At 48.9% G+C, this 14,281-nt stretch overlaps 1 protein-coding gene across 2 annotated transcripts in view; it reads right to left on the reverse strand.

Annotated features, from left to right (window-relative positions):
* Positions 1–5,638: 5,638 nt before the first annotated feature.
* FADS6 (fatty acid desaturase 6) overlaps positions 5,639–14,281 on the reverse strand; it is a 12,246-nt gene continuing 3,603 nt past the window's right edge. For both annotated transcript variants that reach the window (XM_019542516.1, XM_019542515.1), the window contains 5 exons: positions 12,791–12,957; positions 9,904–10,084; positions 8,524–8,711; positions 7,525–7,704; positions 5,639–6,332 (listed from right to left, as the gene is read on the reverse strand). In XM_019542516.1, the coding sequence (XP_019398061.1) occupies positions 6,183–6,332; positions 7,525–7,704; positions 8,524–8,711; positions 9,904–10,084; positions 12,791–12,957 (866 nt within the window). In that variant the 3' untranslated portion in view covers positions 5,639–6,182. The remainder of the gene's footprint in view (positions 6,333–7,524; positions 7,705–8,523; positions 8,712–9,903; positions 10,085–12,790; positions 12,958–14,281) is intronic.

A 14,281-nucleotide genomic window follows, 5' to 3' on the forward strand; every position in this document is an offset into this window, starting at 1 on the left:
TTCAAGGACACAGTCAGTTGAATTCCAGCTTCTGTAATCTGTATGAGAAAGGCTAGGAAGAAGCTGGGGGAGAGTCTGCAATTTAGCATAAGAAAGGCTGTGGCAAGGCTGGGAAAGAAAAAAAAGTCCTTGGCAGTATTTCTTTCTAATCAGGTGCAAGACGCAAGCTGTGCATTTCTAACAATATTCCATTTCTAACAACAAGATAGCATTTTTGTACAAATTTGTACCATGTGGTTCAGAGCTAGGGAAAATTCATGGCCCAGTCTTAGCATCTGTATTAACAAAGGTTTGCAGTAGTGATTAATAACAGTTCCCACTTTGCAATCTTCCCCAGGAATTCCCGCCTTCAGTCTCAAGATGGCAATGTGTATATACCAGCAGTACCGAAGACCTATTGGAAACAGCCATTGCTATATGCCAGCGGCGGGCAAAATGCAACCCTGGGGCCAGATGCGGCCTGCCAGGCCATTCTATCCAGCTCGCAGGGCCCCTAAAAAAATTTAGAAAATTAATATTAATCTGCCCTGGGCTGTCTGTCATGCGGCCCTCAATGGCTTGCCAAAACTCAGTAAGTGGTCCTCTACCCAAAATAATTGTCCGCCCATGCTATATGCATTAGGCCTGGGCAAAGTGGCTAGTATTCACTTTGGATTCAGCCGATTCAGGGGACAGCGATTCGATTCAGTGATTCGAATCACTGTGCTGAATTGATTCGGCCAAATCTGATTTGGAGATTCAGCTGTTGCTGAATCTCCAAATCAGCCAGGCCCGTTCCCCCCCAGCTCCGCAATGGCTGCCCCACCCGCTGCAGCTCCACCCACTGGTTAAAAAAACAACCCTGACTCACCAGGTGCTGTCAGGTGGGGGCTGATCCCCGCTGCCCCCCCACTGCCCCACGCTGCATGGGGGGCTCTGTCACAAGCCCCACAACCCAGCCCCCACCATGGCTGTCCCGCCTGCCGCAGCTCCGGCCCTTTCAGAAAAAACCCCAAAACTAAAAAAACCCACACTGACCACTCCTGCCGGCGGGGGTGATTCCCACTGCCCCGTGCCACATGGGGGGCTCTGCATGAGCCCCCAGATGCCCTGAGGCCGCTGCAGGGGTGGTGAGCCCCAGAGCTTTTCTCAGGCGGGCGGGGGAGTTTCTTAAAGGGCTGAAGCTGGCCTGGGAAGGCACCTGCGGGGGCGGGGGATGGGGAAGCAGGCAGGGGATGGGGGCTGGCAGGGGTCCCCCCACCATCCCCATCCCCCTCCCCCACCCCTAGTACTTACCAGCTTGGAGTCGGCTGTAGCTCCCTGCTGCAGCCACCAGGGACTACCCAAATCATCAAAGCTCTCTGAATTTTTTCAAAGATCTCTGAATTTTCAGAATTGATTCAGACCTTCTAATGGGTCCTCTTATTTTGATTCGGTGGAGATTTGGCCACCAAATCTCCACCGAATTGAATCACCACCAGAAGCTTCGCACAGCCCTAATATGCAGTTTAGAAATACTCAGTGGCTGATCAGAACATCATTTTTAGCACGTGTTATTTAGCATGTGTTAATGGGGGGAAAAAACTGGCTTTGTCTGTCCTGAGGTTTCCTCTCCCACCAAGTGGTTGTCAAACCCCCCCTTTCAGAACAGCACTGCAATACATCTAGCAGCATGAGTTGGTAGGATGAACCTTTCTCTCTGCTGCCTGAAAGCACAGCTAACACAGAGCTAAAACTCCCCTATCTCTGCTGCCAGGAGCACCATTAGCTTTAAATATTTAAATGTAATTTAGCCATTCATATTAATTAACCATTAAATCGCAGAGCCATCAAAGATATAGGTGGAGAGGGCTCACAGGATCATCCTGTCAGTGTCTCCTCCTGTTGTAAGCTTGGCTGAGGGAGGAGTGATGTAGGATTTCACCCATAACCAAGAATATCAGCTTTAGATGTAGCTTTCTAGGACCGAGGACAGAGAGAACATTAGTGGCCATCTAGGCCAGTTTGCAAGAGGTAATTTGACTGAAATACAGAGGCTGGATGTTCTGCTTTCTTGCTGATGGAGCATGGCTCTTTCCCATTTGCCACATGGCAGATGGTTTTAGTTTATGACCATTCGACCTCATCATCCCTTGGGGCGCTCTGGTGAACAAACGGTACCCCAGATACTGGTGGTCACCCCTGATAAACTTACAGGTGGCCATCAGATCACCCCTGAGCCTGTGCTTTTCCAGGCTAAAGAGCCCCATGGCTCTCAGCCTATCATCGTAAGGTCTGTTTTCCTGACCTCTGAACATGCGTGTGGCTCTCCTCTGGACTCTCTCAAGCTTCTCCCCATCCCTTTTGAATTGTGGAGCCCAAAACTGGACGCAGTACTCCAGCTGCAGCCTCACCAAGGCTGAGTACAAGGGGAGAATGATGTCCCAGGATTTGCTTGAGAAGCATCTATGGATGCAAGCCAGCATTTTGGTCACTTCACTAGCCACAGTATCGCATTGCAGGCTCATGTTCATCTTGTGGTCAATCATGACCCGCAAGTCTCTTTCTTCTGTAGTGCTAGCCAGCGTAGCTGTATGTCTTTAGCTGTACGTCTGTTGGGAACTTATGAAAATGTTACCCTTTACCGTTGTAAAGTGCTGTGTCCCAGGGGATGAAAACTTTGACCCATTGCGATCAGTGAGAGTTTTTCCACTGAGTTCAATGGGCAAGGAGTTCACTGCTCTCTGACATCCATCAAATCCTCTTCTGTGGATGAAGACCCCTCCAGTGGCTGGAAGCTAGAAAGTCCCCAGATGTCAACCTCATTTTTCACTCACTAAACTTCCTGCGTTGTTGATATCTGTGTACACACCAGAGAGCCAACAGTTGCCTCCAGACCTGCTGCAGGAGGATGGGGTAATTTATGAGTCCCATCCGCTTCCCTCCCAAAGAACGCATCCCAAAGAGCTGTCTCTCTAAACCAGTGATTCTCAGCCAGGGTGCAAACACCTACAAAGGGTTCACAAAATCAACCCAAGAGGGTGCATCCAAGAGCCCATCCCCTGCCCATCTCCCAGCCCAGCAATGGCTGCTCCGCCTGCCCCAGCTCCCAGCACTTGGGGAAAAAAAATCCCCGGATCAGCAGGTGCTGCTAGGCAGTGGGCAATCCCCACTGCCCCATACTGCATGGGGGGCTGTGCACAAGCACCCCAAACCCCTCCCCCCACCACTTCCCCACCCTCTCACGGGTACCCTGCACAGGCCAGCTCCAGCCCTTTAATAAAAGAAAACCTGAAGAAACCCCGGGACTCACTGCTCTTCCCAGCAGGGGTGATCCTTGCTGCCCCCACCACAAGGGGGTCTCTGCCTGCATGAGCCCCTGAAGCCCCGAGGCTGTACCAGGAGCAGTGAGTCTCAAGGCTTTTCTCAGCTATTTTTTTTTTTTTAAAGAGCCAGAGCCCCGGCAGGAGGGGCAGCCATGGGGCAGCCATGGGGGAGCGGCGGTCAAGGGGGATCATGCAGAGCCCTCCATGCAGCATGGGGCAGTAGGGGGCAGTGGGGATCTCCCCCCACCCAGCAGCACCTGATGAGCACTGGGGCTTTTTTTTTAAGTGCGGAGCTGGGGCAGGCAGGGGCAGCCATGGGAGGGCTGGGGAAGCAGGGGCAGGTCAGGGGAGCTGGCAGGGGTCCCCCCCATGGTCCCCTCCCCCAGCCCCTAGTACTTACCAGCTCAGAGTGGCTGCAGCTCCCTCCTGCAGCCACCAGGGACTGCCTGAATCATCAAAGCTCTCCGAATCTTGCTGAAGATTGGGAGAGTGTTGAATTGATTTGGACCTTTTAATTGGTCCCCTGATTCTATTCAGATTCAGAGATTCAGCCACCGAATCAGGCCAAATTTCCTCTGAATCAAATCACCACCTGAAGCTTTACACAGCCCTAGCACCACCCTGCTTTTTTTCAGTGTGGGTTTTTTTGACCCCAGAAACTGCTAGGATCAAAAAAGACCCTGCGCTGCAAGGTAGTGGCATGGAGAATGCCTGCATGTGCAGCGTGTGGGGCCACAGGTAGGTCTACAGTGCCACATGCCACACGTCCACACTCATCTGGATGCAGCCAGAGATTTTAAATAGGAATCCATCATGTCAAAGCCCTTCCGACCCATTGTGGGGTTTTGAGGTCTTCGAAATAAAAGGACTGCTTTAGTACTTTTCCATAGTCAAAAACTGGGTGAAAGCTAAGAACTGGCATTTTCTGAGGAGGGCCTCGAGTCTAAAACAATCTGAAAACCACTGATCTAAGCCTTCCCCAAATCCTCCAGCCTTCCTTCCACATTATACCACCCTCAGGGTGGACAGGAATGGATTTCACTGAGAAAAGGCAGCTCACACCCAACATGCCAGCTGGCGCTGTCAAATCAAGAGCCCTGTGGTGGCGGGGTACACCTTCAGGGGCCAGAAGTGCCGGGAGCAGACCCTGATGCTTCCAGGGGAGAACAGGGACCCTGACACCACAGAAAACTTACCTAGGAGGCAGACCGGGGTGGAGAAAGAGCCGTGCGAGCTGGTGTTGCATGGCTCTTCAAGCAGCTGTCGATTAAGCTGGGCGGCGGCCAGCTAAGTACATCAGTTGAGGCCGCTGCCACAGGAGATTCAAAGACCCCGCTGGAAGCTGGATGCAGGGGGGAAGCCAGCTGGCAAGATGCCAGGCCGGCTTAGACCTGGGACACCAGCACAAACAAGCCCTCCGACTCTGCCCCATGGCGAACGGGCAAGGGCAGCAGTCAGAAGCCAGCTGGGACATTGTAAACCTCAGTCCTGGAGCACAAGAGACTCACGGCCGGTGATTCTCCATAGGGGACATGACCAGCCATATTCACCCCAGCCCTGAAGCACTCGTCTGAGGCCCCAGGGCTGGTGCAGGGATTGGGGTGGACCCAAGAGGAAGAGAGGTGGGCGGCCTGAATTCCCAAGCCTGTGCCCTATCCACATCCAGGGAGGCAGAGGCTCCCTCAGGGCAACAGATGGGCCATAGCCCAGAGTTGGTAGGACACCACGAAGATCCACATGGTTGGCAAGTGGATGACGTGTAGGGGAGGCAGAGCCCCAAGGACAACCACAGCAAACCCATAAGTATCCCCATCTTCGGGTCGGGGGAAGGAACACCACTGAACCCCTCCTTTTACAATTCCATCAAGTTGTGGCAGGCGAGTCGGGGGCCCAGACCACGGAGCAGGAGTGTACTCATAAGCGCCAGCCAGGGGCGCCACAAGCCCTAAAAGGAATTTATTTGACCATTAAATAGGTAGAGCCCGAGTAGGAGTGATACACACCAATCCCACATCACCAAATGCTTCCACGTTAATCTTCAGGGACTAGCTCTAAGGAAGTTGGCTCTCTGTGGTTCACTCCTTCTTCCACCTCTCAACTGAGTGTGCTGACCACAGTTTGTAATATGGGAATCTTTCCCCATGTGCAGGCGCATCATTTCAATTCACACAGGCTACTAAACAGCCATCAGATGGCAATCAGTTCTAGGTTGTCCCCAAATACAGACTTTGCCTTGATTGGATCCCTTGCCTCAGAGCATAGTTCCCAAACTTTTCCTCAGCATGACCCCATTTATGGCACCATTTCCTCAGCCTGACCCCATTTCATCAGCATAGCCCTTCACTCCCAACCTACAGCCCCACCCCCACAACCCCATCCACTGATGTTGCAACCCCATTTGGGGTCATGATGGCCCACAGTTTGGGAGCCGCTGCCTTAGAGTTAAGAGGCTATGTACTGCCAGCTTCCCAGCTCCTTCTGCCCGTGGCACATTGGAACTGAACTGGTCCCTCCATAGTGGACTCCCAGTCCTGTGCGCCAGAGACACCACAAAACAGAAATCAGGAATCAAGAGTTAAAACAGAATGGAGGAAAACTAAATGCCAGCTACTGATCCTCCCGGTCAATTCTAATGTAATGGAGCTACATAATTCCCTTTCCCACATCACTGGTCAGCTGCTATTCCTTATTCAGCGGTCATTGTTTTGTTCCCTATGTGTGTCTTTAGCTATACAAAAGCAAGATATTTGGAATAAACTCATTTCCTCTCTGATTGCTTTATAAGGGCAAATGTCTTTGGTTCTCAACTTCTTCACATTGTCAGAACCAGCCTTCCCACTGGGCAGACCTACAGAAAGCAGACCCGTGGATGTCCTGACAGTGTTTCACGGTCTGTCATCACTGAATCCCCACAAGTTCTGTTATTGGAGGGGCGTAGACCATCAGTTCCTCATAGTTGTGCAGAAAAAGCCTGAATCTGGACATGTAGGTGTCTTCATTATATGACAGCTTCTTCTTCTTCAGGTACTGGGAGACTATGGGCTTTACCTAAAAAGGAAAGGAAGCATTAGAATGGCAGGGTCAGTTTTAATGACAATGACTTTGACTTTTATAGGACATTCCATCCAGGACACTCTTTACATCCTCATAAGAATCATCCCACATCCCCGAAATCCAGCCAGCCCTCAGGGGAAAGCCACTTAACAACAATACAGAACCTTTGGTCATAATAGCATGGTGCCTTCAGTCAGACAATCAAGATATATCTGACTCAAGAAGTAAGAGGAGTTTACACTGGCAACAAATATTAACAGTCACTGGAACCGGGACAGACCCACTGAGGCAAACACCTTTCTCTTGCAATAAGGGTCAGATGATAACAAGCACTCCCGGTTGTGATCTTACGTGTCCTCTGTAAAGAACGGATCGCCAACAATCCTCCTTCACGTCATTACTGGGTGGCCATGTGGCATTGACTACAAGGGGAAAAATGCCACCTACTGAATTAGCAGCACCAATCTTTATTGCTCCAAAGGGGTTTTTGTTGAGCAGCCAAGGCAGGCCTTATTTATCTTGTGAGAGCTGATAAAAATCACAGTAACACTGGGTCTTTTACTGTTTATTTGACAGTATAGTAAGTGTACCTAAAATAAGTAAATGGTGTCAAGAAAATTCTGTGTAGGGGTGAGCCTGGACTGCAAACCGGAATCCATATCTCAGCTTTCCCATAGTTCGGAGCTAGGCCTTCAGCTGGGTGGTTGCATGAACCCAATAGAGAGCAACTATGATGGTAATTGGAATTGTTCACTTTTAGTTGCACAGTCAGAAGCTTTCCCATGAGAAGAGGTAGGGAGCTTGCTAAAGAGATCTTAGAAGCTGTTCCAGTAAGGAATCAAGTATCAAGAACAGGGGGGAAGAGACATAGGAAGGGGTCTGAAGAGAAGGTTGGATACAGCATGGGGAGCGGGAAGTGAAATGGGGGCAGCGATACCAGCCATGATAGACTGTTCTGCAAATAGGATGGGAAGGAGCCTGAACTTAAGAGGAGGACAAGGCAATGCCAAGGGACTAGAAGGCCAGACCTGCAAGAGAAGGAAAGAGTGACATTTCCATTTGGAACGAATTGGAAGGCACGGGAGATGCAAGCTTGTCTCATCACCTCAACACTTCCCTTTTCTCACGCTCATGAGTACTTTCTTGCTATCCACGCATCAGTATCCACTCTCCTGCAACCTCTTACCTTCAGGCACATGTTGTCCGAGAGGTGTGGGAAGAGGTGATGCTCCACGTGGCAGCTGATGAGCGAGTGCCCAAAAGACCAATCCAGCAGGATGTTCCGGGGCAGGTTCAAAACACCAAGGCTCATCAGGTGAATCCGTTTGGGCTTCTTATCCACTGAGAACATGGGGAGGCCAATGTGCTAAAAGACAAAACATGAGGAGTCTGGCATCTGCTTCTAGGGCAGGCAGGCAGGGGGAAGGGACACAGCTTTGTGAGGGCAAGGCAGATACATCTGTGTGAAGCAAAAGCCGAAGAGTGGTGGTTTCTCCATTTCCTCCTTCTTTTTCTGTTCATGACTTTCCAAATCCCTAACTGTGTGGGGATGAGAAAGCTGGCAGGTATGGAAGCATGCACACACTGCTCTCTAGACTTTCTCCCAGAGTCCTCCATGCAAAGAAGCAGCTTCTGTTGTACTTACCAAACCTGACTGCTGCTCAGTTAGCCCCGAGCAAACAAACTGAATTCAGAGAAGTTACTCTGCATCATGTTTCAAATCTAGCCATTCATATTCATTTCATCCAATGCCTGGCAAGACTGATCTACCAGTGACCTCCCAGCCTGCAAGAACCACCCACCCCCACTCATTCTGGGATCATGCCATTCTCCCCCAAATGCCCCTTTGCTGAAGTTAATATTGCCTTCTTGGATGAAAAGGAGCCAATGATCTCATTTCTATCAGTGCACACTTGGAGAAATGTCATCCATGTCAACAGAGTTGTTCCGTTTCTATAGCACTGTCCCGAGATGAGAGTCTGGCCCTTCTACGCTTCTTCCTTCTTCAAGCTCCATTTTGAATCTAATCAGGTTTAAAATTAGCGCAAACAAAATCAAGAGACACTGGTCTGAAACTGGTAGAGCTGCCACTTGCCAAAGTCAAAGCAAGACATCTTTAACTGATACAAGCAGGCTTTGCTTTGCCTCCAGGAACCTTGGGATATGCTGAACCTGAGACGTCTACCTGGAAGATGTTAACGTGGAGAAAAGGATGGGCCAGGAGTGACCGTGTCATTAACATGCAGAGGAGGGTGGACCACACTGACTGGAACCCGGAGACATTGAGCAGGAGCCAGTAATGGGAGTAGAGACCCAGAAACATGCAGCAGACTGTCCGGAGAGCTGTTGCCAACTTGACATTCCTCAGTAAATCTACAAAAGGAAGAACATTGGCACATGGGACAGCAGCAGGGGCAGATCCGGGGCGGGGGTCCTGCTTCACCCAGAGGCTAAAACCAACTGCCTGGCCATGGCAGAAGCATTTCTAGTTGGGCAGTGATGAGGGAGTCACTTGACTTCATGGCTCGTTATCATCTACCTGATCCCTTCTATACTCTTCATTCCATGGGTGTTAATGACCCTCTCCTCTTTTTAATGGTCTTGATTTTCCACCAATTTTTCACAACCTGGAGAGGTGGTGGAATCTCCATCCTTGGAGGTTTTTAAGACCTGGCTAGACACAGCTTTGCTTGGGATGATCTAGTTGGGGACGATCCTGCTTTGAGCAGGGGGTTGGACTAGACCTCCTGAGGTCCCTTCCAACCCTCCTTTTCTATGATTCTGTGATTCAGTCAAGCTATCCTGTCTACTAGCTGCTCCTGGTAATGAAGCTCCTATTTCACAGCCCTGCAGATTGTTTTTAATTCATTCCCACGAAGTTTTGTTGTGTTTTGGCTTCCATCTCAAACTGAGTAATGCAGCCCTAGGCCCCTAGCATATTAGTAAAGCATCTGGTTTATTTTTAACTTGTGAAAATGTGGTGTTTTATATATGATGATGCACCTCACCATCTGCACCCCCTCTTCAAAATTCTAGATCTGCCCATGGATAGCAGTCCACCCTTCCCCATATCTGCATAACAAAAGCCAGGCTTCCTATGGGCATCCAGATCCCAACCTCAGGAGAGGTGCTGTGCAGTCACTACATACAAACGCCAGGCGCAGCCCTTCCCCTCTCCACTTCCTACACCTCAGGTTTCCTGGCTTTCAGAACCGTTTTGCACAGTGCTATCTAGGATACAGCGGGGTGTAGAGTTGTTTCTGCTTTAAACTTCATTTGTTTTCTATTTAAGAGCCTGTTTCATCGGTCAAGTTCTGAGGTTTTCAAAAAGTTTCGTCGGTCTCTGCCCAGCTCCTTCCTATGCCCACCTGCTATTTCTTGTCCTAACTCTTTGCGATAAAGATCCTAGTGCAGGCACCTAACTGGAACCCCCATTAAAAAGAAAAAAATCAACTTTAACTAGATTTTGGGGTCTGTCCAGGCAATTGTAATAAAAAAACAAATAATCCTCTGCAGTTATTACCCAAGCAGCAGGAGATGAAAAACTAAGAGGAAAACAACATACCAAGTGCTACTAGAGGGGTTAAAATAGGGATGGCTATGGGTGCAATGAACATGTAGACATATCGGTTCAAGAAAGGAAGTTTCCAGCTGCTGGAGTCGCCCAGGCCAATAACATTAGTGTATGCATGGTGGATTTTCACGTGGTTGTAGATTCCCTGTTCGACTGTAAAAGCTGAACAGACCTGGAAGAGAAATCAAATGACAGTAAGTGCTCCACAGCTGACATGCACAGATCAGAACAAGGCCGATACAAAGCACTGGGTCTGGAAAAATGACATTGTTACAGGGATTCATGCTCAAGGCTTTGTTAGTGATGTGCACCTGGAGAAGAGGTCTTGCAAACCAGGCATGCAGTCGTGGCAAGTAATACGTATGCCTTCAATGTTCCTGAAGATGCATGATGCCAGCATGGCAGCTTATTTCCCAAGCTATACAAGGACACATGCTTCATAGCTGAGGACAGCACTATGCTCCAAGATCATGCACCTTGATAAAACCACTCCAGTTCTGCAGAGAAATATGCACTTATTTTTAGAAACAAACTTTGTCAAAAATCCTGAATCCAAGCAACCCGCAAATGGGGACAAAATTCAGAGTCCTACTTTGTACTCTATGTTGAACTGAATGTTTGGATTACTGCTACCTTATTGTATTTGGCCAAAACTATTTCAAATGAAACTTATTTTTGGACCCTGAAAAGTAACCCTTGGTTTTTGGACCTGAAAGACTTCAGGTAGCAATGCTCTGAGGGGAAAAAATCCTTTTCCGCAGGCCTCCGTCAGATGTTTTCCAATGCCAAGTTAGAATTTTTATATGGCTGTAATAAAAATCAGAAAATAACAAATCATAAAGAGCAGTGCATCACCTTAACAACAGACAGTTGATTAGGTGGTTCATTCCAACCAGTGAATAGAAAAAGTGGACTTCTACAGCACATTGAAATGTACTTCAAATCAGAGATCCCAATCTTAAAATCATGCCTCTTTTTGTACTATTCTATCCCCATAACTTATGCTATCTGGCCTATGCTACCTGTTTAGGAATATACATCAGTATAATAAAAGAAACAATGCCAACTTGGACTTACAGCCAAAATGAAGGGAAAAAGCCATACTTTACATACATTAGTTTGTGACTGTCTTTGTTAGTTTGGAGGGCTTTATTTTTTTATATAAAGGACACTTCTAATTATTTTTCATCTTTCTCCAACTCTTAAAACCATACACTTCTTTCTCTGATTCCAGGTCAAGATCTCCCATTCAGCCTAACTCTCAAACTTGTGATCTACAGAAAATTTCACTTAAACTTAAAACTTATCTAAACCTAAGCTTCTTTTAAAGCTTCTTAAATTTCCTTGGGCAACAAGATGCAGAATTCAGTCTCCCAGCCCACTCCACTAAGTGATCCCATCTAAGTCTGGCTGTTCTGAATGTATGAATTGTCACATGAAAACTCCTGCTAAGATCTGCAGCCCATGCCCACTGAGATTAGAAAGATATTTTGTCATCGTTTTCCAACACGGACTTGAATTTGATATATGACTTGGATGTCTTAATAATGTATTTTACTAGATCTGTATTCACATAATAGTTCATGGCTGCAGGAACAGAAATGAAGCTCAAACCCACCTGCTTCAGAAGCACAGGCCCTGCTATCAATCAATCCATTGGTTGAAATGTGTAGGTTTTTGGACTAAAGCTGTCTCTCCAAACTCCCCATGATGCAGACATGTGTGTAAGATCATCATGGTACTCTCAGTTGTCATAGACTCAAGGAAAGTAAGGCTGGAAGGGACCTCATGAGGCCATCCAGTCCAACCCCCTGCTGAAGGTAGGATTATATCAGACTAAGCCATCCCAGCCAAACGTGTCTAACCTGCTCTTGGAAATCCCACAATTTCTCTACCTAGCCTGTTCCAATGCTTGACCGTCCCCATCATCATCAACTTCCTCTTTAGTTCAACCTAAAATCTCCTCTGCTCGAGCTTGAGGCCATAGCTCCTAGTCCAGTCCCCTACCGCCACACAGAAAAGCCTATCTCCATCCTCGCTCTAATCGTAGGGTGATAATATGTCCTGGATTGCCCAGGACAGTCCTAGATTTTGGAGGCTCTCTCAACATCCCAGCCATTGAAGAAAAATGAAGCAGAAATCCCAGATTGGCAGGAACCCGCCTGCACATTCAACTGAGTCAGGAGCCAGGCACTTATGGGAGGGTTCACATCAATCCAGCACTTTTGCTTCAATTTGCTCCAGGGAGCCCAGGCGATCATCTGGGGCCCCTGGCACTGTGCCCCCATACTGGTGCCCCCTGGCACCCCCTACCCCCCATTGCAGATTCTTTTACCCATCCCAGGTTTTCCTCAAATTATTATGGTCACCCTATCTAATTGACTTTCAGGAGAACAAGTAACGTGGATTGCCTTCACTTCCTTTGGCATTCCCACCACAGAGAAGACCTTCCTCCTTTTGGCTGCTGCCACGTTGCAACATGCTGGGGCAGTGATTTGGGCCCGCTGGCCAAATTCCGATCTCAGCTATGTCAGTGTGACTCACTTCTGAATCCAGTGCTAAGTAACGCCACTCTTAGCTTTCAGATTCCTGGCAAAACTGCTTCTGCTCCAGTTTCCATTCCACTACCAAAGGACATTTCCTTCTACGCCTACCATCTATCCCCATCTCCACGTGTGTACAAACACATGCATGCAGCCTCCCCCAGGCGAGAACATAACACAGTATCAGCAGCATCTCACATTCATACTGAATCATAATTGTGGCACCACCACACCACTGTGTTTTTCCTGCTAGATCTTCTAGATCTGAGAGCCTGCCACAGAGAGTAACATGAAAACGTATTCTCACCCACACCCTGGAGCTTGTGGTCACATACCTCAATGAAGAATATGGCCCAAATTTTTCCCCAAGTCTTGGACTCCATCAAGGCATTGTGGCTGGCCAAGTGGGTTGCTTTCACCGCTACTGTATGGTGCGCTATGCCAAGGATGAAGATGCCCAACAGGAAAGGCAAGGCGTTGTCTGAACGCAGGCATAAAAACCCTAGAGACAGAAAAGACACACCTTGGAACCGTTTCACCTTCTAGCCAGGTGTGAGCAGCCCGCTATAACGGCCAGTGCCCCACCAGCCTTCGTGCTCCTGTATATTGCACACATCACGGGCTCCACAACTCCTCTACTCCACCCCCAGCACTCCCATCTCTGCCACCCCCCAACCCCTCTTATTTCAGGGACTTGGTGGAATCCAACCCCTCTCCCCCACTCACACCCGGCACGCGTGCAATGCTCATACCCCCCTCCCTACATACCAGAAGTCTCCATTCTTCCTCCTCCTGCCAGGGGCTGTGTGAGGACCTTTTGCATCATGGCCATCCTGCCCCTTCATCCATGAGGACCTGGGCACTTCCACTTCTCTCCCAAGTCTTCTTATTGCCCCTAATCCCCACATCCACCCTTCTCCATTGTCCACTCTACCCCAGACCAGGGCCTCCCATAAGCCCACCGGGGTTCTGTGTGGACCCCATCCCTTGCGCATCCATACCAGGGGTACCGGGCCACCGCTGTCCTCTCTTCCCCACTCCTTCTATCATTCTTTTTCCCCTCCCTAACCAGGACAATACCCAGAGTAACTATTATGCTGGGATTTTTAGTGGTTACCATCAACCTGTCCTTTGAGCTCTATAAGCCCAGAGGGGGTCGAAGCTACCAGCTCTGCTAACCAAAGGAAGGGGCCTCCATGTTTCTCCCTTCTGGTCTTCTCACTTTCCTGAAACTTAGTAGGGTTTGGCCCAAGGATGCCTAGAATCAGTTGAATGTGGGACCCCAAACTTATTGCACTGCATGCCCCTTCTTTCTCCTTGTGAACAATTCCTCTCTTTGCAGGTGACGATCAAAGCTCTTCTCACTGTCAAACACTCCAGAAATCCACCCCTGCCTGTGCTTAGCCCTCTGTATCCCAAGGACACTTCTCCCCTGGGGGCCTCTTCCCCTTTCTACCTACTCTCAACCCCATGCCTTCCTTCATGACTCCCAGGATGTCCAGACCAACACCATGGGATGATTGATGACACCATTTTCCTGCTGTCCTTGTAGGTGTTTGTGCACCCAGACCCCAAGGATAAGTCTACAAGGCTCACAGCAATGCCAGACAGAGACACCGGAGCAAGCTCTGCATGTGCTAGCTACCAAGCTGGAAGCAGGACAGAGTGTGCAAATGCAGCCAGATGGTTTCCAATTTGAGAGCACGTGCAGCTAGCTTGGGGATCTCTGCATAGAACTGTGTACTTCACAGCCAAAAAATGTGCTGCACAACAGGGAGGCACTGGTTTCATAGTTTCATAGTTTCTGGGGTCGGAAGGGACCTGAG

The sequence above is a fragment of the Crocodylus porosus genome, unplaced genomic scaffold (genome assembly GCF_001723895.1).
Source record: "Crocodylus porosus isolate Cpor-Errol unplaced genomic scaffold, CroPor_comp1, whole genome shotgun sequence".
In the NCBI taxonomy this organism is placed as follows: domain Eukaryota; kingdom Metazoa; phylum Chordata; order Crocodylia; family Crocodylidae; genus Crocodylus; species Crocodylus porosus.